This window comes from Cucumis melo, chromosome 1 (genome assembly GCF_025177605.1).
Source record: "Cucumis melo cultivar AY chromosome 1, USDA_Cmelo_AY_1.0, whole genome shotgun sequence".
In the NCBI taxonomy this organism is placed as follows: Eukaryota; Viridiplantae; Streptophyta; class Magnoliopsida; order Cucurbitales; family Cucurbitaceae; genus Cucumis; species Cucumis melo.
In genome coordinates this window covers 3,665,278-3,688,377 of record NC_066857.1, presented here as the reverse complement: position 1 = coordinate 3,688,377, position 23,100 = coordinate 3,665,278, and the positions used below count along the sequence as shown (strand labels likewise).

The following is a 23,100-nucleotide window of genomic DNA, read 5'->3' as shown; positions in this document are numbered from 1 at the left end:
GTAGTTAACGGCAATTAAAGAGAAAAATCTTTGATCATATTAATAATAATTGAAAGAATAATGTATAATACACATACGCATGATCCATTGCATGCATTTCACAGCTTAAATGAATAAATAGAATTTTGAAATGTAAAATTAAAAAGAAAAATGATGAGATCGATCAGACAGATTAAAGATATATCTAACTGATCTTCGAATGATTTTGCTTTTGGAACTTTTTTTCTGTCATTGGGAAAAAGATCAGTCCGTGGATGGAGAATTAATAGGAGCAACTTCGATACACGCACGAGGATTTTGCTTTCCAGTAATGATGGGAATCACATTTCTACACTGAGACGTAATTCGTCCTTGAGTTCCGGTGTAAGATAGGTTAATATCAGCAACTTCCACATCGTCACACGGTAAATCTTTGCTACAAATAAATTTAATAGCGACGAAAGTAGCTGAAGTACCTCTGATATTCTTGAAACTAACGTTACGGATCTTAATTTTTGATGGAATCTAAACAAACGTATACATAAGAAAAAACAAATAATTAAATTAGGTTAGTCTTCCATTTTTTTTATATTACTTGAAGTTAATTGGTTGAAAATTATGAATAAGGAATAATTTTAATACATATACCTTTTTGTTGCATTGATTAGATGGACAATATTCTTGATCAATAATGATAGGATTGCTAACATTAACCATTTCAATATCTTCAAAATGCAAGTCAGAGGCTGTGTATGCAACTGCAGAATCTGGCCACGACTTGATTCTAACACCATTCGAAGTATTGATTAAGTTACATGATTTCACCGTAACTCCTGCCACCTCTTTTTCCGTAGTGTACTTGCCTAAACTTCCTATACTAATGCCATGTCCTGGTCCGCAAGTTACATTGGTAATAGTTATTTGCTTGTTGCCATCTCCAACAGACACACAGTCATCTCCAGTCGAGATTTTTGTATTGAGAATGTTAATCTCTTCTGAATTACTCACATGAATTCCATCAGTGTTGGGACTTTTCTCTGGTGCAATAATTGTCACATTTTGAAAAGTAACATTCTTGCAACTTAAGAGATTGATATGAAAATTCTTACTATCCAAGGAAGTTATGTCCTTCACTATTGAATTGGTTATGAAATTGAACCTCACATTCTATCAAATTTAACCCCGGCCCGGCCACCCACAAAAAGGAAAGGCGTCCAAGTTAAAAAAATACATATATTAATTGAAAATTATCTATTCCACAAAATTAAAGAGAAAGAAGCTAATATAATTAGAGCATTTACCATCGGAAGTCTAGTGCACGCTTTCTTCAAGTGACAATCATTCTTTTCCCAACCTTTTTCTCCTTGACCATCAAAAGCACCTGTGCCTGATATTGTCAATTGATCAATATGTCGAAAAAGAACCAACCCAATCCCTATTGGATCGGGATGAGCTTGCAATGTTCCTTCCATCCGAACCTCAATAGTACTGTTGCAAGGACCAATGAGAAGGGATTGGTTTAGTTGGTAAACTCCTGTTGGAATCAACAATTGACTAGGATTGGTTGATGCACATGCATCCTTCCATGCATTTGCCAAAACCTATAAAGTGAATTATTTCATTTGATAAGAAAGAATTACATATGATACAAATTTTATCAGTTAATATATATTTACCTGAGTAATATCAGTATTAGGTTTGGCACCATATGTAGTGATATCAAAAATGGATTGACATTTTGCAGTTGAAGCCAACATTAACAACAAATGTAACAGTAATGCCATAATGTTTGACCTCAATCCCATCCTTTTATATATATGCCTTCTACTTTCTGCTTATGATCTTCTCTTTATTATAGTTGTTAATTAACTATATGAAAATGGGAATAGATGATTGAAATATATATCTAGTCATTCAACCCCTCTTTATATGTTCCAAAAAAATTTGTTGCTAAATTTGAAAAAGATCGTTGAAAGATTGAAGTTAAACCATTAGTTGTCTGTTATAAAATTAGCCATTTCATAACAAATGAAATTTACTGATGATTCCATCACTTTAATAAAATTTCTGTTTGAGACCAACTCAAAAAAGGAAGAATTGAGAATTTCGGTCAAAAATATGTAACATAAGGATTATATTTAATTGAAAATCAATCTCTAAAAAACTGAAAAGAGTTGATAACCTCATCTCTGTTAGTATTGAAGTGGCTCAAATATTTCTATAGTTAGTTGAGGGCATGGGTGAGAGTAATTTGTCAACAATTAAAGTCACTTTTGATATGTCAAATGGAGCAAATTCATCTGGCATACGAGATTATTAGTATCCATGAGGTGTATCAGTTTAAATCTCTTTCCCTTGCACTAAAAAAACCACTTTGACATGTCTTAAATCACTTTTCTACTTAAATTGTGATGTTTGACAATGATGAGAAAGTAATTTTGGAAGCATCCTTTCTAAGAGGTCAAAAATATGTGCCAAAATTATTATTTTTTTACTTATTTACTCATCATATATTCATATTCTTATGAGAAGATGGTTCACAAATGCCGGTCGAGATATCGATCGGTCGATATGCTTTTTAAAATAATTTAACCCAAACATATAATCTTCATTATTATTCAAAAGTGTAGGGGATCGAAATAAAATTTTTTAAAATTATTTTAATGGAAACGTTTTAAATGACAAAAACTATTAAAATTATTTACAAATATAACAATTTTACTGTCTATAAATGATAGACTGCGATAGATTCGAATAAACATCTACTAGGTGTCTATCATTAATATGATAGATGTCTATCGAGATCTTGTATTGCGACTATTATTAATAAAAAGTAAATTTTGTCACATTTTGAAAAATAACATTCTTGCAACCCAAGAGATTGATATGAAAATTCTTACTATCCAAGGAAGTTATGTCCTTCAAAAGCACCCGTGCCTAACACTATCAATTGATCGATATATTGAAAAATAACCCACCCAACTCTTATTAGATTGGGATGAGCTTGTAATGTTTCTTCCATTCGGACCTCAATAGTACTCTTGCAAGGACCATGGAGAATGGATTGGTTTAGTTGGTAAACTCCTATTGGAATCAACAATTGACTAGGATTGGTTGATGCACATGCATCCTTCCATGCATTTGCCAAAACCAGTAAAGTGAATTATTTCATTAGGTAAAAAGTAATTACATATATTACAAATTTTATCAAGTTAATATATATTTACCTGAGTAATATCAGTATTAGGTTTGACACCATATGTTGTGATATCAAAACTAAATTGACCTTTTGTCGTTGATGCCAACATTAACAACAAATGTAATAGTAATGCCATAATGTATGACCTCAATCCCATCATTTTATATATATGTCTTCTACTTTTTGCTTGTGATCTTCTCTTTGTTAGAGTTGTTAATTAATGGTATGAAAATGGGAATGGATGATTGATATATATATGCAGTCATTCAACCCCTCTTTATATGTTTCAAATTTGAAAAAGATCGTTGAAAGATTGAAGTTAAATCATTAGTTTTCTGTAATAAAATTAGTCATTTCATAATAAATGAATTTTACTAATCATTCCTTAACTTCAATAAAATTTATGTTTGAGACCAACTCAATAAAGGATGAATTGAGAATTTTGGTGAAAAACATGTGACATAAGGATTATATTTAATCGAAAATCAACCACTAAAAAACTGGAAGTGTTTATAACCTCGTCTCTATTATCATTGAAGTGGCTCAAATATTTCTATAGATAGTTAAGGGCATGTGTGAGAGTAATTTGTCGACGATTAAAGTCACTTTTGATATGTCAAATGGAGCAAATTCATCTGGCATACAAGATTATTAGTAATCATGAGGTGTATCAGGATTATAAGCTTGATGATAAAAGTGAGAAATATGTTTTTGTTGGTTATGATGCAAACTCAAAAGGATACAAGCTTTACAATCCTGTTACAAAGAAGACGATCGTAAGTAGAGATGTTATGTTTGATGAAGAAGCATCACGGAAATGGAATGATGAACCAGAAGACTACAAATTTTTGCTTTTTTCCAATGATCATGATGAACCTAGTGACATTGTTTCTCCACCAACAACACCAACATCGCCAATTAATCACTCCGCAACAAAACACATATATGATGCTTACGAGACATATATGATGAAACTGAAGAGTTAAGTCAAAGTTTTAATAACCTTACTATTTTTTGTCTATTTGGTGACACGGTGAACCTTTGAATTTTGAAGAAGCTTCGCAAAATGACAAATGGAAGATTGCTATGGATGAAAAGATAAAAGCCATAAAAAAGAATGATATGTAGGAACTTTCTACTCTTCCAGATGAAAAGAAAGTAATAGGTGTCAAATGGGTGTTCAAGATAAAAAGAAATGAAAAGGGAGAAGCGGAGAGATACAAAGCAAGATTAGTTGCGAAAGGATATTCTCAAAGAAAATGCATTTGCTCTCGTTGCTCGTTTAGAAATCATAAGGTTGTTAATTGTTCTTGCTGCTCAAAATAATTGGAAGATCTTTCAGATGGATGTCAAATCGGCATTTTTGAATGGATATCTAGAAGAAGAAGTCTACTTAGAACAACCTCCTGGTTATTCTGTGAAAGGCCAAGAGGATAAAGTTCTAAAATTGAAGAAGACATTATACGACTTGAAACAAGAACAAAAAATATAGAATAGCAGAATCAACAAATATTTCATTGATAATGGGTATTTGAGGTGTCCTTATGAACATTCTCTTTATATTAAGGCTAATAGTTATTGAGATATTTTGATGGTTTGTTTGTACATGGATGACTTAATTTTTTCAGGAAATTGTGCAAGTATGTTTGAAGATCTCAAGAAGGCGATGACCCAAGAATTTGAAATGACAGATATGAGACTGATGTCATATTATATTGGCATTGAGGTGAAGCAGTTAGAGGAAGGTATTTTCTTCTCAAGAATGATATACTAGAGAAATTCTAGATAAGTTCAATATGATCAATTCTAAGACTGTCACAACTCCGATTGAAATTGGGACCAAAGTCCAAATATGAAGAAGGGGATGATTTTGATCCTTCATATTTCAAAAGTTTGGTTCGGAGTTTGAGATATTTGACTTGCATACGACTAGATATTCTTTTTAACATTGGATTGACGAGTCGATTTATAGAATCTTCTACAACTACTCATTTGAAAGTGACAAAGAGAATTCTTTGTTACCTCAAAGGTACGCTTGACTATGGGTTATTTTATTCTTCATCTAAGGAATTCAAGCTTGAAGGCTATTATGATAGTGACTGGACTGGAGATCCTAATGATTGAAAGAGCATTAGTGGATATGTTTTCTTCATCGATAATACTGCATTTACTTAGAGTTCTAAGAAGCAACCTATTGTGACATTATCCACTTGTGAGGCAGAATACATTGTTGCAGCTTCATGTGTGTGTCATATAGTTTGGTTAAGAAATTTGTTAAAGACAATTGGAATTTTGCAAGATGATCCAACTGTGATCGATGTAGATAATAAGTCAACAGTTGCTTTAGCAAAGAATTTTGTGTTCCATGATCATAGCAAACATATTGATACAAGATTTCACTTCATCAGAGATTGCATTTTCAAGAAGGAGGTTCAAGTTGAATATGTGAAGATTGAAGATCAAAAATTGCAGAAATTTTCACGAAGCCACTCAAAGTTAATGTGTTTAACAACTTAAGAACTTTTCTTGGAGTTAAAAAAAACATATGTTTAAGGGAGGATGTTGAAAATTAACCATGTTTTAAATAAATAAGTTATATATGAGTTAATTTATGTGAGTTAGAGAAGGATGTAAGTTAAAAATGTTAGGATTAATTAAGTTAGAGTTTCACATAAAGTGTAGGATTTAATTTGTTGTATTTAATTGTGATATGAGTTATTCTCATGACAATCCTATAAATAGAATTGAAATGTTGAAATCTAAATTATCCAAGTGTGAGTTGAATACACACAAAAAAATATTCCAATAAGTTTTTGTTTTCTCTCAAATATTCTATTTAATTTGGTGATTATTTATTTGGGGTGTTCATCATACGCTTTCATCAGAAAGCACTAATTTAATAATGTAGTAATAAAAGTTTACACAGTTTTGTTTAAAAAATGGTGAAATGCATAGCTCGTATTTTTTTTAAAAAAATAATGTTTATCCAATCCATATTTTATCTTTAAGGAAAAACTTAAAATAACTTAGTTAAAGATTTCTAAAGGAAAAATAAATAAATAAATAAAGGAAGTTACTGAATCAACAATTAAACAAGACAAAAATATATAGAGATCAACACATAGCAAAACCGTTGGCACCACTAGGTTTGAAATATGTGTTTTTAAATCTAGAACAAAATGGTTAGAAATTTCAAGTCTTTTCTTGTAGTTAACGGCAATTAAAGAGAAAAATCTTTGATCATATTAATAATAATTGAAAGAATAATGTATAATACACATACGCATGATCCATTGCATGCATTTCACAGCTTAAATGAATAAATAGAATTTTGAAATGTAAAATTAAAAAGAAAAATGATGAGATCGATCAGACAGATTAAAGATATATCTAACTGATCTTCGAATGATTTTGCTTTTGGAACTTTTTTTCTGTCATTGGGAAAAAGATCAGTCCGTGGATGGAGAATTAATAGGAGCAACTTCGATACACGCACGAGGATTTTGCTTTCCAGTAATGATGGGAATCACATTTCTACACTGAGACGTAATTCGTCCTTGAGTTCCGGTGTAAGATAGGTTAATATCAGCAACTTCCACATCGTCACACGGTAAATCTTTGCTACAAATAAATTTAATAGCGACGAAAGTAGCTGAAGTACCTCTGATATTCTTGAAACTAACGTTACGGATCTTAATTTTTGATGGAATCTAAACAAACGTATACATAAGAAAAAACAAATAATTAAATTAGGTTAGTCTTCCATTTTTTTTATATTACTTGAAGTTAATTGGTTGAAAATTATGAATAAGGAATAATTTTAATACATATACCTTTTTGTTGCATTGATTAGATGGACAATATTCTTGATCAATAATGATAGGATTGCTAACATTAACCATTTCAATATCTTCAAAATGCAAGTCAGAGGCTGTGTATGCAACTGCAGAATCTGGCCACGACTTGATTCTAACACCATTCGAAGTATTGATTAAGTTACATGATTTCACCGTAACTCCTGCCACCTCTTTTTCCGTAGTGTACTTGCCTAAACTTCCTATACTAATGCCATGTCCTGGTCCGCAAGTTACATTGGTAATAGTTATTTGCTTGTTGCCATCTCCAACAGACACACAGTCATCTCCAGTCGAGATTTTTGTATTGAGAATGTTAATCTCTTCTGAATTACTCACATGAATTCCATCAGTGTTGGGACTTTTCTCTGGTGCAATAATTGTCACATTTTGAAAAGTAACATTCTTGCAACTTAAGAGATTGATATGAAAATTCTTACTATCCAAGGAAGTTATGTCCTTCACTATTGAATTGGTTATGAAATTGAACCTCACATTCTATCAAATTTAACCCCGGCCCGGCCACCCACAAAAAGGAAAGGCGTCCAAGTTAAAAAAATACATATATTAATTGAAAATTATCTATTCCACAAAATTAAAGAGAAAGAAGCTAATATAATTAGAGCATTTACCATCGGAAGTCTAGTGCACGCTTTCTTCAAGTGACAATCATTCTTTTCCCAACCTTTTTCTCCTTGACCATCAAAAGCACCTGTGCCTGATATTGTCAATTGATCAATATGTCGAAAAAGAACCAACCCAATCCCTATTGGATCGGGATGAGCTTGCAATGTTCCTTCCATCCGAACCTCAATAGTACTGTTGCAAGGACCAATGAGAAGGGATTGGTTTAGTTGGTAAACTCCTGTTGGAATCAACAATTGACTAGGATTGGTTGATGCACATGCATCCTTCCATGCATTTGCCAAAACCTATAAAGTGAATTATTTCATTTGATAAGAAAGAATTACATATGATACAAATTTTATCAGTTAATATATATTTACCTGAGTAATATCAGTATTAGGTTTGGCACCATATGTAGTGATATCAAAAATGGATTGACATTTTGCAGTTGAAGCCAACATTAACAACAAATGTAACAGTAATGCCATAATGTTTGACCTCAATCCCATCCTTTTATATATATGCCTTCTACTTTCTGCTTATGATCTTCTCTTTATTATAGTTGTTAATTAACTATATGAAAATGGGAATAGATGATTGAAATATATATCTAGTCATTCAACCCCTCTTTATATGTTCCAAAAAAATTTGTTGCTAAATTTGAAAAAGATCGTTGAAAGATTGAAGTTAAACCATTAGTTGTCTGTTATAAAATTAGCCATTTCATAACAAATGAAATTTACTGATGATTCCATCACTTTAATAAAATTTCTGTTTGAGACCAACTCAAAAAAGGAAGAATTGAGAATTTCGGTCAAAAATATGTAACATAAGGATTATATTTAATTGAAAATCAATCTCTAAAAAACTGAAAAGAGTTGATAACCTCATCTCTGTTAGTATTGAAGTGGCTCAAATATTTCTATAGTTAGTTGAGGGCATGGGTGAGAGTAATTTGTCAACAATTAAAGTCACTTTTGATATGTCAAATGGAGCAAATTCATCTGGCATACGAGATTATTAGTATCCATGAGGTGTATCAGTTTAAATCTCTTTCCCTTGCACTAAAAAAACCACTTTGACATGTCTTAAATCACTTTTCTACTTAAATTGTGATGTTTGACAATGATGAGAAAGTAATTTTGGAAGCATCCTTTCTAAGAGGTCAAAAATATGTGCCAAAATTATTATTTTTTTACTTATTTACTCATCATATATTCATATTCTTATGAGAAGATGGTTCACAAATGCCGGTCGAGATATCGATCGGTCGATATGCTTTTTAAAATAATTTAACCCAAACATATAATCTTCATTATTATTCAAAAGTGTAGGGGATCGAAATAAAATTTTTTAAAATTATTTTAATGGAAACGTTTTAAATGACAAAAACTATTAAAATTATTTACAAATATAACAATTTTACTGTCTATAAATGATAGACTGCGATAGATTCGAATAAACATCTACTAGGTGTCTATCATTAATATGATAGATGTCTATCGAGATCTTGTATTGCGACTATTATTAATAAAAAGTAAATTTTGTCACATTTTGAAAAATAACATTCTTGCAACCCAAGAGATTGATATGAAAATTCTTACTATCCAAGGAAGTTATGTCCTTCAAAAGCACCCGTGCCTAACACTATCAATTGATCGATATATTGAAAAATAACCCACCCAACTCTTATTAGATTGGGATGAGCTTGTAATGTTTCTTCCATTCGGACCTCAATAGTACTCTTGCAAGGACCATGGAGAATGGATTGGTTTAGTTGGTAAACTCCTATTGGAATCAACAATTGACTAGGATTGGTTGATGCACATGCATCCTTCCATGCATTTGCCAAAACCAGTAAAGTGAATTATTTCATTAGGTAAAAAGTAATTACATATATTACAAATTTTATCAAGTTAATATATATTTACCTGAGTAATATCAGTATTAGGTTTGACACCATATGTTGTGATATCAAAACTAAATTGACCTTTTGTCGTTGATGCCAACATTAACAACAAATGTAATAGTAATGCCATAATGTATGACCTCAATCCCATCATTTTATATATATGTCTTCTACTTTTTGCTTGTGATCTTCTCTTTGTTAGAGTTGTTAATTAATGGTATGAAAATGGGAATGGATGATTGATATATATATGCAGTCATTCAACCCCTCTTTATATGTTTCAAATTTGAAAAAGATCGTTGAAAGATTGAAGTTAAATCATTAGTTTTCTGTAATAAAATTAGTCATTTCATAATAAATGAATTTTACTAATCATTCCTTAACTTCAATAAAATTTATGTTTGAGACCAACTCAATAAAGGATGAATTGAGAATTTTGGTGAAAAACATGTGACATAAGGATTATATTTAATCGAAAATCAACCACTAAAAAACTGGAAGTGTTTATAACCTCGTCTCTATTATCATTGAAGTGGCTCAAATATTTCTATAGATAGTTAAGGGCATGTGTGAGAGTAATTTGTCGACGATTAAAGTCACTTTTGATATGTCAAATGGAGCAAATTCATCTGGCATACAAGATTATTAGTAACCATGAGGTGTATCAGGATTATAAGCTTGATGATAAAAGTGAGAAATATGTTTTTGTTGGTTATGATGCAAACTCAAAAGGATACAAGCTTTACAATCCTGTTACAAAGAAGACGATCGTAAGTAGAGATGTTATGTTTGATGAAGAAGCATCACGGAAATGGAATGATGAACCAGAAGACTACAAATTTTTGCTTTTTTCCAATGATCATGATGAACCTAGTGACATTGTTTCTCCACCAACAACACCAACATCGCCAATTAATCACTCCGCAACAAAACACATATATGATGCTTACGAGACATATATGATGAAACTGAAGAGTTAAGTCAAAGTTTTAATAACCTTACTATTTTTTGTCTATTTGGTGACACGGTGAACCTTTGAATTTTGAAGAAGCTTCGCAAAATGACAAATGGAAGATTGCTATGGATGAAAAGATAAAAGCCATAAAAAAGAATGATATGTAGGAACTTTCTACTCTTCCAGATGAAAAGAAAGTAATAGGTGTCAAATGGGTGTTCAAGATAAAAAGAAATGAAAAGGGAGAAGCGGAGAGATACAAAGCAAGATTAGTTGCGAAAGGATATTCTCAAAGAAAATGCATTTGCTCTCGTTGCTCGTTTAGAAATCATAAGGTTGTTAATTGTTCTTGCTGCTCAAAATAATTGGAAGATCTTTCAGATGGATGTCAAATCGGCATTTTTGAATGGATATCTAGAAGAAGAAGTCTACTTAGAACAACCTCCTGGTTATTCTGTGAAAGGCCAAGAGGATAAAGTTCTAAAATTGAAGAAGACATTATACGACTTGAAACAAGAACAAAAAATATAGAATAGCAGAATCAACAAATATTTCATTGATAATGGGTATTTGAGGTGTCCTTATGAACATTCTCTTTATATTAAGGCTAATAGTTATTGAGATATTTTGATGGTTTGTTTGTACATGGATGACTTAATTTTTTCAGGAAATTGTGCAAGTATGTTTGAAGATCTCAAGAAGGCGATGACCCAAGAATTTGAAATGACAGATATGAGACTGATGTCATATTATATTGGCATTGAGGTGAAGCAGTTAGAGGAAGGTATTTTCTTCTCAAGAATGATATACTAGAGAAATTCTAGATAAGTTCAATATGATCAATTCTAAGACTGTCACAACTCCGATTGAAATTGGGACCAAAGTCCAAATATGAAGAAGGGGATGATTTTGATCCTTCATATTTCAAAAGTTTGGTTCGGAGTTTGAGATATTTGACTTGCATACGACTAGATATTCTTTTTAACATTGGATTGACGAGTCGATTTATAGAATCTTCTACAACTACTCATTTGAAAGTGACAAAGAGAATTCTTTGTTACCTCAAAGGTACGCTTGACTATGGGTTATTTTATTCTTCATCTAAGGAATTCAAGCTTGAAGGCTATTATGATAGTGACTGGACTGGAGATCCTAATGATTGAAAGAGCATTAGTGGATATGTTTTCTTCATCGATAATACTGCATTTACTTAGAGTTCTAAGAAGCAACCTATTGTGACATTATCCACTTGTGAGGCAGAATACATTGTTGCAGCTTCATGTGTGTGTCATATAGTTTGGTTAAGAAATTTGTTAAAGACAATTGGAATTTTGCAAGATGATCCAACTGTGATCGATGTAGATAATAAGTCAACAGTTGCTTTAGCAAAGAATTTTGTGTTCCATGATCATAGCAAACATATTGATACAAGATTTCACTTCATCAGAGATTGCATTTTCAAGAAGGAGGTTCAAGTTGAATATGTGAAGATTGAAGATCAAAAATTGCAGAAATTTTCACGAAGCCACTCAAAGTTAATGTGTTTAACAACTTAAGAACTTTTCTTGGAGTTAAAAAAAACATATGTTTAAGGGAGGATGTTGAAAATTAACCATGTTTTAAATAAATAAGTTATATATGAGTTAATTTATGTGAGTTAGAGAAGGATGTAAGTTAAAAATGTTAGGATTAATTAAGTTAGAGTTTCACATAAAGTGTAGGATTTAATTTGTTGTATTTAATTGTGATATGAGTTATTCTCATGACAATCCTATAAATAGAATTGAAATGTTGAAATCTAAATTATCCAAGTGTGAGTTGAATACACACAAAAAAATATTCCAATAAGTTTTTGTTTTCTCTCAAATATTCTATTTAATTTGGTGATTATTTATTTGGGGTGTTCATCATACGCTTTCATCAGAAAGCACTAATTTAATAATGTAGTAATAAAAGTTTACACAGTTTTGTTTAAAAAATGGTGAAATGCATAGCTCGTATTTTTTTTAAAAAAATAATGTTTATCCAATCCATATTTTATCTTTAAGGAAAAACTTAAAATAACTTAGTTAAAGATTTCTAAAGGAAAAATAAATAAATAAATAAAGGAAGTTACTGAATCAACAATTAAACAAGACAAAAATATATAGAGATCAACACATAGCAAAACCGTTGGCACCACTAGGTTTGAAATATGTGTTTTTAAATCTAGAACAAAATGGTTAGAAATTTCAAGTCTTTTCTTGTAGTTAACGGCAATTAAAGAGAAAAATCTTTGATCATATTAATAATAATTGAAAGAATAATGTATAATACACATACGCATGATCCATTGCATGCATTTCACAGCTTAAATGAATAAATAGAATTTTGAAATGTAAAATTAAAAAGAAAAATGATGAGATCGATCAGACAGATTAAAGATATATCTAACTGATCTTCGAATGATTTTGCTTTTGGAACTTTTTTTCTGTCATTGGGAAAAAGATCAGTCCGTGGATGGAGAATTAATAGGAGCAACTTCGATACACGCACGAGGATTTTGCTTTCCAGTAATGATGGGAATCACATTTCTACACTGAGACGTAATTCGTCCTTGAGTTCCGGTGTAAGATAGGTTAATATCAGCAACTTCCACATCGTCACACGGTAAATCTTTGCTACAAATAAATTTAATAGCGACGAAAGTAGCTGAAGTACCTCTGATATTCTTGAAACTAACGTTACGGATCTTAATTTTTGATGGAATCTAAACAAACGTATACATAAGAAAAAACAAATAATTAAATTAGGTTAGTCTTCCATTTTTTTTATATTACTTGAAGTTAATTGGTTGAAAATTATGAATAAGGAATAATTTTAATACATATACCTTTTTGTTGCATTGATTAGATGGACAATATTCTTGATCAATAATGATAGGATTGCTAACATTAACCATTTCAATATCTTCAAAATGCAAGTCAGAGGCTGTGTATGCAACTGCAGAATCTGGCCACGACTTGATTCTAACACCATTCGAAGTATTGATTAAGTTACATGATTTCACCGTAACTCCTGCCACCTCTTTTTCCGTAGTGTACTTGCCTAAACTTCCTATACTAATGCCATGTCCTGGTCCGCAAGTTACATTGGTAATAGTTATTTGCTTGTTGCCATCTCCAACAGACACACAGTCATCTCCAGTCGAGATTTTTGTATTGAGAATGTTAATCTCTTCTGAATTACTCACATGAATTCCATCAGTGTTGGGACTTTTCTCTGGTGCAATAATTGTCACATTTTGAAAAGTAACATTCTTGCAACTTAAGAGATTGATATGAAAATTCTTACTATCCAAGGAAGTTATGTCCTTCACTATTGAATTGGTTATGAAATTGAACCTCACATTCTATCAAATTTAACCCCGGCCCGGCCACCCACAAAAAGGAAAGGCGTCCAAGTTAAAAAAATACATATATTAATTGAAAATTATCTATTCCACAAAATTAAAGAGAAAGAAGCTAATATAATTAGAGCATTTACCATCGGAAGTCTAGTGCACGCTTTCTTCAAGTGACAATCATTCTTTTCCCAACCTTTTTCTCCTTGACCATCAAAAGCACCTGTGCCTGATATTGTCAATTGATCAATATGTCGAAAAAGAACCAACCCAATCCCTATTGGATCGGGATGAGCTTGCAATGTTCCTTCCATCCGAACCTCAATAGTACTGTTGCAAGGACCAATGAGAAGGGATTGGTTTAGTTGGTAAACTCCTGTTGGAATCAACAATTGACTAGGATTGGTTGATGCACATGCATCCTTCCATGCATTTGCCAAAACCTATAAAGTGAATTATTTCATTTGATAAGAAAGAATTACATATGATACAAATTTTATCAGTTAATATATATTTACCTGAGTAATATCAGTATTAGGTTTGGCACCATATGTAGTGATATCAAAAATGGATTGACATTTTGCAGTTGAAGCCAACATTAACAACAAATGTAACAGTAATGCCATAATGTTTGACCTCAATCCCATCCTTTTATATATATGCCTTCTACTTTCTGCTTATGATCTTCTCTTTATTATAGTTGTTAATTAACTATATGAAAATGGGAATAGATGATTGAAATATATATCTAGTCATTCAACCCCTCTTTATATGTTCCAAAAAAATTTGTTGCTAAATTTGAAAAAGATCGTTGAAAGATTGAAGTTAAACCATTAGTTGTCTGTTATAAAATTAGCCATTTCATAACAAATGAAATTTACTGATGATTCCATCACTTTAATAAAATTTCTGTTTGAGACCAACTCAAAAAAGGAAGAATTGAGAATTTCGGTCAAAAATATGTAACATAAGGATTATATTTAATTGAAAATCAATCTCTAAAAAACTGAAAAGAGTTGATAACCTCATCTCTGTTAGTATTGAAGTGGCTCAAATATTTCTATAGTTAGTTGAGGGCATGGGTGAGAGTAATTTGTCAACAATTAAAGTCACTTTTGATATGTCAAATGGAGCAAATTCATCTGGCATACGAGATTATTAGTATCCATGAGGTGTATCAGTTTAAATCTCTTTCCCTTGCACTAAAAAAACCACTTTGACATGTCTTAAATCACTTTTCTACTTAAATTGTGATGTTTGACAATGATGAGAAAGTAATTTTGGAAGCATCCTTTCTAAGAGGTCAAAAATATGTGCCAAAATTATTATTTTTTTACTTATTTACTCATCATATATTCATATTCTTATGAGAAGATGGTTCACAAATGCCGGTCGAGATATCGATCGGTCGATATGCTTTTTAAAATAATTTAACCCAAACATATAATCTTCATTATTATTCAAAAGTGTAGGGGATCGAAATAAAATTTTTTAAAATTATTTTAATGGAAACGTTTTAAATGACAAAAACTATTAAAATTATTTACAAATATAACAATTTTACTGTCTATAAATGATAGACTGCGATAGATTCGAATAAACATCTACTAGGTGTCTATCATTAATATGATAGATGTCTATCGAGATCTTGTATTGCGACTATTATTAATAAAAAGTAAATTTTTACTACATTGGTAAATAAGTTGGCTATCTTTTCTATATTAAAAAAATCCAAAATTTTCAATTCAAGAAGGGAAAAAAAAAACAAACAAACAGTAGGCACAATATTATTTTGAGACGACTTTTTTTATAAAACAAATGATATAATGTAATATGTTGAATAGGCACTGTAATAGTTAAGTAGCGGAGAATCTTCATTTTCATTAATTCAAGTACATTTTAAAAATACTTGAGTGTAGAGTTGTTTAACTTAAAAGTTCTAGAAAATATACGTTTGATTGTTTTCTTTCTATAATCATATATTTTAAGATAAATCATTGAGTCATATACGATTCGAAAATATACTTGAAATATCTTAACTAGGTTAACATATCCGTCGTAGTATCCTCATCATATACTCCTAATCTTGTGAACAATACATTAAGAAAAGAGAAGATGCATCATATAGCATTAAAATGAGGACACCTCAATCGGGTTACAATAAACTACATGTATTTCTATTTCGTGTGACCAACCTTCTTCCATATACATATATGTATTAAATTTTATCTTCTTTAAATTAATGAGGTGGGACATATATATTAATAGATACGTCAACTCTTCTTCTTCTTTCAAAATTGTTGATCTTTATATACTTATTTTTATACCATTACTTAACAAAAGCATGTAATGGTCAGTACGAGATTCTAGTCACACATGAATAATATATTTTTCTAATCGTGAAGCAAATATAATAACTAAAAGAAATTAGGCCAGCCATTCCATTCCACATATGCATATTTATTTTTCAACTTTTACTTCATAACTAATTTTCCAAATCTAAACTTTTAAATTGTTTTTGTCCACCCTTTCCTTCTCCCCATACCCATAAGATTTGTATCAACAGCATCTCTGGCATGGTTGCAGCATTTAACGCACCAGCCTTGGCCTTCGCGGCCGCAACTGTAATCGGATCCCCAATGAACTTGATCATGTCTCAGGTCACTGTAGTCACCACGTTCAGGGTAGTCGTGTCCACCGCCTTCTCCTGAACGATACTTGGAATCATCTACGCCATTTGTCTCCGTCGTGATGTCTTCAACATTATATCATTAAGAATAACTGTAGATCAACACATTTACATTGAACTAAATTACTAGATTATGTAGTGTGGGTTTGGGTAAAGTAAGTTTTAGCCTGTGGAATGTGAATTTTTGAGATGGACACTTTTTGGTTCTCGAGATTTCGAAAGAAACATGTTTTGTCTTCAAATTTCTTTTGTTTGATTTGAAATGGATTCCTCAAGTTTTAATTTTTAACTAGTCCCTGAAGTTGAATTGACTTCAAAATAATGTGTATGCATGTGTTGAGTTCTTTGTTAATTAGCTGACAAACTGAAAGATGGGATCGATGGTATATTTAAAACTTATGATAACTGGACATATAAGTTAGAATATTATTTTTTAGTCAATTAGAAATTGAATTCACACATATAGAACTCGAACATGTCATTTTTAAAACTTTAAAAAACAAAATTTCAAAGAGAGAAGTAGATTAAATAATCTCTAATCACCAACAGTTTTAGTTTTAAAAGGTTATCAATCAAATAAAAACACTAGGGCGAAATTTAGAAAAACACCATCGTATATTTTACTCTTAAGAGAAATTTTATATAAAAATTTTAGGTAATTATTTGATTTTTTTACCATTTTAAAAGTTAAAATTAGCTTAATAAGCACTAGCTTATCTAATGGTTTATTTGTTTTGTTCTCTAGCATTTTAAGGATTTTTTTCTTTTTTTTTAAGAAGCAAGTCAAGTTGAAGACTTAAAAAAATAAAATAAAATAATAGTTTTTATTTATTATATTGTAAGAAAATAATACAAAATTTGAAATGAAAACGATAATGAAGGAAAAAACTCACTAAGGTTGCCAATGGAAGTCGGGGCAAGAACTCTCGCTTCCGTTCTCCAGCGAGACGAGAACGACAATGCGCGAAGAAAAAAGTGAGGAAAGCAAAAACTTTAGAATTCATGTTCTTGTTTGTTTACAGACTAAGCTTTGGTGATGTTATGAGTTGTGAGTTGCATTCTTGTGTGTGCCTATTTAGAAATAACAACAAAAAGAAAAGTAATTTGTAGGTGCAGCAAAAACATCTCAAATGAGTGATACATCCTTAGCCCATCATTTATATGAATTTTTTTCTGGAATTACTAAAATTGGTGTACTTTTACTACTCTTTTTTAGCAAATTAAAAGTAAATATATTATTCGAGTGTAGCCATCAAGTGTAAACAAAAAAAAAAAAAAAAAAAAAAAAAAAAAAAAAAAAAGGACCTAAAGATTTTAACTCCCTTGATCAAGTTGTAAAGCTGATGTAAGACGACAATCAACAAGTTAGAGCCTAATCCAAATAGTTCAACGAAGATCAACTAGGCCAAGGATTGATCCTTTGAAAATATCAATATGCCTAAAGGTCGATCAATCGAAAATATCAATAAGCTTGAAGATTAATGTTTTTGCTAGACAGAAAAAATAATATAGTTAAAGAATCAAATATTAGATATTATACTTATCACACAACATTGGAATTAATAGAAATACAAAGTTCAAATTTCACAACTTAAATTTCTTTTCTTTGGAAGTTTCGTGCGAATGAACTATATTTCTTTTAAATTTCAATTAAAATCATACTCAAAATTAATCTAATAAAAATTTTCTTCACTTAAAATGCTATTGTAGGTAGTAGAAAAGGCTTAGACATAGTACTTTTGAAAAAAATAGTGCATAGGCCAGTAGGTGCATCGGATCATACCAACTACATAATTGATACTATCTTGAGATTCTCATTATCATAAGATAAGATGAATCTCTTATCTTGGGAAGAATTTTCATTAATCACAAGGGAAAATACAAAAGAAGGGCAAGAGAAAAGTCGAAAGGAAAGTCAAAGAGACAAGAAGAAGATTACATGAAAGCAGATAAATTAAGAGCAATAGATCAAGATGGATTATATCCTTTGAAGAGCTTTGATCTAAAAGAGGCAGCACCCGATGAGTTTACCGATCTCCCAAAGGTAGCTGGATAGAGTGCAGCCAATGGAATTCTCACGATTTTGTTTGCAGACCGAGCACACCCAACTTGGATTAAGGCAGTGGTTTGGGAGCCTATTTAGCAGAATAATCTCCATAGTGTTTCCTGGGTAGAATTGAGCATAAGAAAAAAAATGCACTTCTTAAGAATGGGAGATTTTTACAAATTATTAAAGATTTTCAGGACTAAGATTCCATCTTCGAAGATCCTTTCTTCTTTCCTCTTTCCTCTTTAGGCTTTGACATTATTATCCCATATGCTAATATCCCTATCACGGAGGGGTCCTCTAGGCTTAATATCCCAATCAATGGATAGCTGATTTCACATATCTTTAATCGAGCTATTTGCGCCAAAGGATGAAGCAAAAAGCTTAGGGAAGCCACATGGATAGAGGACTGTATTGGTTCAATTTTCCATACCAAAAAAAACAGAACAGAGCAAGATGAGAAGATGAAAAAGAGAGACTCATATTATACTAATTAAAAAAATTGTATGTTTAATTCCATTATTGTTTCGATATTTGTCTATAATATCATTACAACAATATCCGTGCACAACTATTTCTTATACGTATATTCTTTTGTTGTTAAGTTCTACAACTCTCCTCAATTTTATACTTTTTATATCATATACATAAAAGAGCTAAAATAATATTAATGCAGTCAATCTTGTGATAACAATTGACATGTAGTCCTTTTAAACTCAACTTCAAACTCCATTTATTACCTTTTTGTTTTACAACTATTTTTATTGAATAGTAAAGTTCCTGTGAACAAAATTTCTCCATCTGGCCCTAGTTGTTTATATCATCTTTAATTAATTATCATTTAGAGTGTCCACATGTATAGTTTAATTCCCAAAATAGTTTTGACAAAACAAATTAAAGTATTAGAAATTTTCACCATTATTTTTCTCATTCATAAATTCCTATTAAGTAGATAGGTCTACATGTTTCATGTTATGGATATTTATTTTAATGTGTACTGAATTTTAAAGGTGAAATTCAAACTTAATAGTTAAACATCTCAACCATATCTTTCTGCTGTAAATTAAGGGCGAGGGGTTTGAATGAAAACTTTTTGATGAACAGATACTTGCAAACGCCAATTGAGTTAAGCTTTTTTTAGCTTGTAACCGAACATATTAGCTAAGCACCAAATGGTGTTTAAAAAATTACTCTTCCATACACGTGGTAATAAAATAATTAACAAAATATCACTAAATGTAAAAAAATGTTCTGCAAAGGCTAAATATTTTTAAAAAGAATTTATAATTTTTCTAGAAATATCTAATCGGTATCAGTATGTTGTTGATATTTTTATTGACATACTCAATATCAGCATTTTCATCAACATTGGCATCTTAGACAACGTTACTCCTACGTGACTAGTCAATTTTAACTCGGACTTTAAAATTTTAAACGGAATTAAATCATAAAACTAAATGAAGAAAAATATTTTAGAGGACAAAAATTGCTAAATGTATAATATTTACAAATATATCAAATTTTTACTTTCAATTTGTGATAGATCATGGTAAATCCAGATATACATCTATATTTTAGTCTTTATCGTATTGATAAGTTTCTATCTAGGTCTATTACAATCGATAATTAATAGAAAGTATTGTCTAGGAATTAATAAAAAGTAAAATTTTACTATATTTGTAAATATTTGTAACATATTTTTTCTTTTAAGAATTGAAAAGTTAATGTCTCTCCAAAAAAATCTATTTTTCTGATATCTACTGCAATAACACTTAATTAGTGATCAGACTCTATGGCTTTGTAAATTTTAAATGAGTTAGGCAAAGAAGTATTAATTTGTCATTTAATTCTTTTTCTTAAATGGATTTTTTTAGTTGGACACTTTTTTTTATCGTCAGATGATATAATATTAAATTTTATTTTCATCCATCAATTTTGCTTTTCTTTCTTTAACCTATCTTTTAATTATTGTGGCCTCAGTCATCCTCGTCATCGTCTCCATCCCCAGACCCCCACATCTCCCTCAAGGAATCCTCTTTCACAAATACTTTGGTTCCAAAATAATTAGTGCAAGAAAAGTTGATGGAGTAAAAACAATTTATCTCTCAAAGAAAAGTTGATGGAAAGTTCAATAGGAAATGTGTTAAACAGTATTGGTAAAAATACTATATATGGATCATTGAAAAATAAATACATATTTTTATAAAGTTGAACTTCCTCTCCATCTCTCATTGAGATATTTGTTCAAAACTCCAAAAACAACCCCAAAATAATAGATTATTATTAATACTACTATTATTATTATTGCATAGGATAGGACACCATGAAATATAGATAACTTTATTTAGTTGTTGTTGTCACTTGCCAGTACCACCATAAACTTTGGATATAATGCAGGGTGAACAAATATTTTTTAGTTTCTTTTATAATGTGTATGGAAAATTTAATCCCACCATATATCAATTTTTTTTTTTATTATTATTCTTTTCTTAACTACTCCATTATTATTCTAAATATTTATATAAAAATACCTCAAAATATTTATAAAATATAATAGAATTTCAAATCTATCTATATAGGTAATTATTTTCATCCATTTTAACCTTTACTATGTTTTCTCTTATTATTATTTATTATGGGTGATCATGTGAGTTCTTTTATTTTTCTTTTTCTTTTTCCTTTCTTTTTTTTTTTTTTTTTTTTGAATGAAATGTACTGAAGTTTTCAACTAAAGACGAAAGAAAGTGTGTATACGTTAACTATTAAACTTATGTTCAAGTTATGGAAATAAAACCGTAGTTACACGAAATGAAAATACGTTTGTTGATATTATAAAAATTTGCAAAAAGCAAATCTTTGCAATAACATACTAAAACCCAAACATGGGGAAAAAGAAAAACTACAGATGAAGCCACTCCTCCCATTCCCCATGTATTTATTCTTCTCAAACTTCCACAGTTCACACATTTAACCAAACACAAATTAAACTTTAAACCTTATTATTATTTCATCCCATTCTACACCTTGTCTTAGGGTTTTGCACCCTCTACTACTTCACCAGCGTAGCTGCAGCACCTGTACCCGCATCGACCATATCGGCAACCTCTGCCATACCCACCACGGCCACCACCATAGCCTCCACGACCACCATACCCACCACGACCATACCCACCACGACCGTAGCCACCACGACCGTAACCACCACCGCCATAGCCTCTGTCGTACCCTCCTCCATACTTGGCATCCTCTACACCATTGGTTTCCACCGTGGCCTCTGCAATGTTATCTTTAAAATTAATCCTTAACTCTATGAAAATGTTATATGAATTCAAAATCTGTATATAAAAAAGTTGAATAATAAGTATATATATTTTATACATTTTACATGAGTGTTTTTTAAATATTCGTAATAGTTCAGGATTATCTTACGTGCGCCTGAACTAAGTTTGCTGACAACCTGCTTAGTTCTATAATCATTTGGATGTCAAAATAACAAGCAAAAAGAAGGATATTAAATCCTAAAATAGGTGATTGCTATGAATTAAACTTCTTAAATGAGTTAAAATTTATGATAACATAGAACTCACCGTTGTCCGTCTTGGAGAAGGTCTCCGCAAGGTCTCTTGCGGCCACCTCAGACGAGAGGAGAAGAACGAAGGCGAGAAGAAGGCCAAGGAAAACAAAGGCTTTAGAACTCATTTTTGTGTGTTTAGTAAGAGATTGATTTTAGGAGATGGGGATGAGAAAGATTTACATTCTTATACAGGTATTTATAGGTACATAAAGCTAGAGAGAAAGAGATGAGAATTGAGACAATTGCAATTAAAGACTGGCCCATAATTTAGTTGGGGTGTTGATGAACTGATCGAGAATTATTTTGAAATGAAGAAGGAAATTTTGAGTCAGCTCTCTTCGAAAATCTTATCTTTAAATGATTTGTAATTAGTCAAACTCTTCAGTAGTACTGACTATCAAATTCCAAGGGCTTCTATCCAATTATCATCAACAACAATAATAATATAATCATGGAAAATTCTTTCGTTTTCTATTCCTAAACTTGGTATACAAAATTATTTGTCTTAAAAGTTAAAACTAATCTTTTTCATAAATTATTTAGCAAAATCTATTAAGTAGATGCCGTAGGTTAGTTATTTAGGGTTCATTTTTTTTTTCACCTCATGTATATTGTAAAAGAAAATGATGTTTAGATTTTTTATTAATGATTGATTGTTTTGATAAAGGGACGACAACTTATAACAACGTTTAAACAAATAAATTAAAATATTTATAAATATATTAAATTTCAAAATCTATAATGAATTAATCGAGGTATATGTAATATTTTGTTATATTTAAAAATACTTTGAACAACTTTATAAATTATTTTTCAAACAGTTTCTCATTATATATAAAATTTAAATTGACAAAAAAAAGAAAAATAGCACAACACACTTGGAAA

General features: G+C 30.7%; 4 protein-coding genes across 4 annotated transcripts; all 4 read right to left on the bottom strand.

The window, feature by feature from the left end:
• Positions 1–243: 243 nt before the first annotated feature.
• On the bottom strand, positions 244–1,784 carry LOC127149513 (exopolygalacturonase-like). The gene is made up of 4 exons (XM_051085276.1): positions 1,656–1,784; positions 1,281–1,580; positions 628–1,146; positions 244–504 (listed from the first exon to the last, which is right to left on the bottom strand). The coding sequence occupies exons 1-4, from the start codon at positions 1,782–1,784 to the stop codon at positions 244–246; spliced, it is 1,209 nt and encodes a 402-aa protein (XP_050941233.1).
• Positions 1,785–6,627: 4,843 nt separating this feature from the next.
• LOC103495658 (exopolygalacturonase-like) lies at positions 6,628–8,168 on the bottom strand. Its single transcript, XM_008457285.3, has 4 exons — positions 8,040–8,168; positions 7,665–7,964; positions 7,012–7,530; positions 6,628–6,888 (listed from the first exon to the last, which is right to left on the bottom strand). Exons 1-4 carry the CDS (start codon positions 8,166–8,168, stop codon positions 6,628–6,630), a joined length of 1,209 nt encoding a protein of 402 aa, XP_008455507.3.
• A 4,843-nt stretch (positions 8,169–13,011) lies between these two features.
• On the bottom strand, positions 13,012–14,552 carry LOC127149506 (exopolygalacturonase-like). Its single transcript, XM_051085267.1, has 4 exons — positions 14,424–14,552; positions 14,049–14,348; positions 13,396–13,914; positions 13,012–13,272 (listed from the first exon to the last, which is right to left on the bottom strand). The coding sequence occupies exons 1-4, from the start codon at positions 14,550–14,552 to the stop codon at positions 13,012–13,014; spliced, it is 1,209 nt and encodes a 402-aa protein (XP_050941224.1).
• A 6,888-nt stretch (positions 14,553–21,440) lies between these two features.
• LOC103495657 (cold and drought-regulated protein CORA-like) lies at positions 21,441–22,460 on the bottom strand. Its single transcript, XM_008457284.2, has 2 exons — positions 22,229–22,460; positions 21,441–21,915 (listed from the first exon to the last, which is right to left on the bottom strand). Exons 1-2 carry the CDS (start codon positions 22,338–22,340, stop codon positions 21,671–21,673), a joined length of 357 nt encoding a protein of 118 aa, XP_008455506.1. The 5' UTR covers positions 22,341–22,460; the 3' UTR covers positions 21,441–21,670.
• Between the last annotated feature and the right edge of the window lie 640 nt (positions 22,461–23,100).

Bases quoted from the DNA above. Each gene is read 5' to 3' on its own strand.
- LOC103495658 (XM_008457285.3), bottom strand. From the start codon at position 8,168: ATGGGATTGAGGTCAAACATTATGGCATTACTGTTACATTTGTTGTTA. The intron at 7,965-8,039 runs GTAAATATATAT...TTCACTTTATAG, and splicing joins CTAATACTGATATTACTCAG to GTTTTGGCAAATGCATGGAA. The intron at 7,531-7,664 runs GTAAATGCTCTA...TAAATTTGATAG, and splicing joins CGTGCACTAGACTTCCGATG to AATGTGAGGTTCAATTTCAT.
- LOC127149513 (XM_051085276.1), bottom strand. From the start codon at position 1,784: ATGGGATTGAGGTCAAACATTATGGCATTACTGTTACATTTGTTGTTA. The intron at 1,581-1,655 runs GTAAATATATAT...TTCACTTTATAG, and splicing joins CTAATACTGATATTACTCAG to GTTTTGGCAAATGCATGGAA. The intron at 1,147-1,280 runs GTAAATGCTCTA...TAAATTTGATAG, and splicing joins CGTGCACTAGACTTCCGATG to AATGTGAGGTTCAATTTCAT.
- LOC127149506 (XM_051085267.1), bottom strand. From the start codon at position 14,552: ATGGGATTGAGGTCAAACATTATGGCATTACTGTTACATTTGTTGTTA. The intron at 14,349-14,423 runs GTAAATATATAT...TTCACTTTATAG, and splicing joins CTAATACTGATATTACTCAG to GTTTTGGCAAATGCATGGAA. The intron at 13,273-13,395 runs GTATATGTATTA...ACGTTTGTTTAG, and splicing joins CTAATCAATGCAACAAAAAG to ATTCCATCAAAAATTAAGAT.
- LOC103495657 (XM_008457284.2), bottom strand. From the start codon at position 22,340: ATGAGTTCTAAAGCCTTTGTTTTCCTTGGCCTTCTTCTCGCCTTCGTT. The intron at 21,916-22,228 runs GTGAGTTCTATG...ATAACATTGCAG, and splicing joins CTTCTCCAAGACGGACAACG to AGGCCACGGTGGAAACCAAT.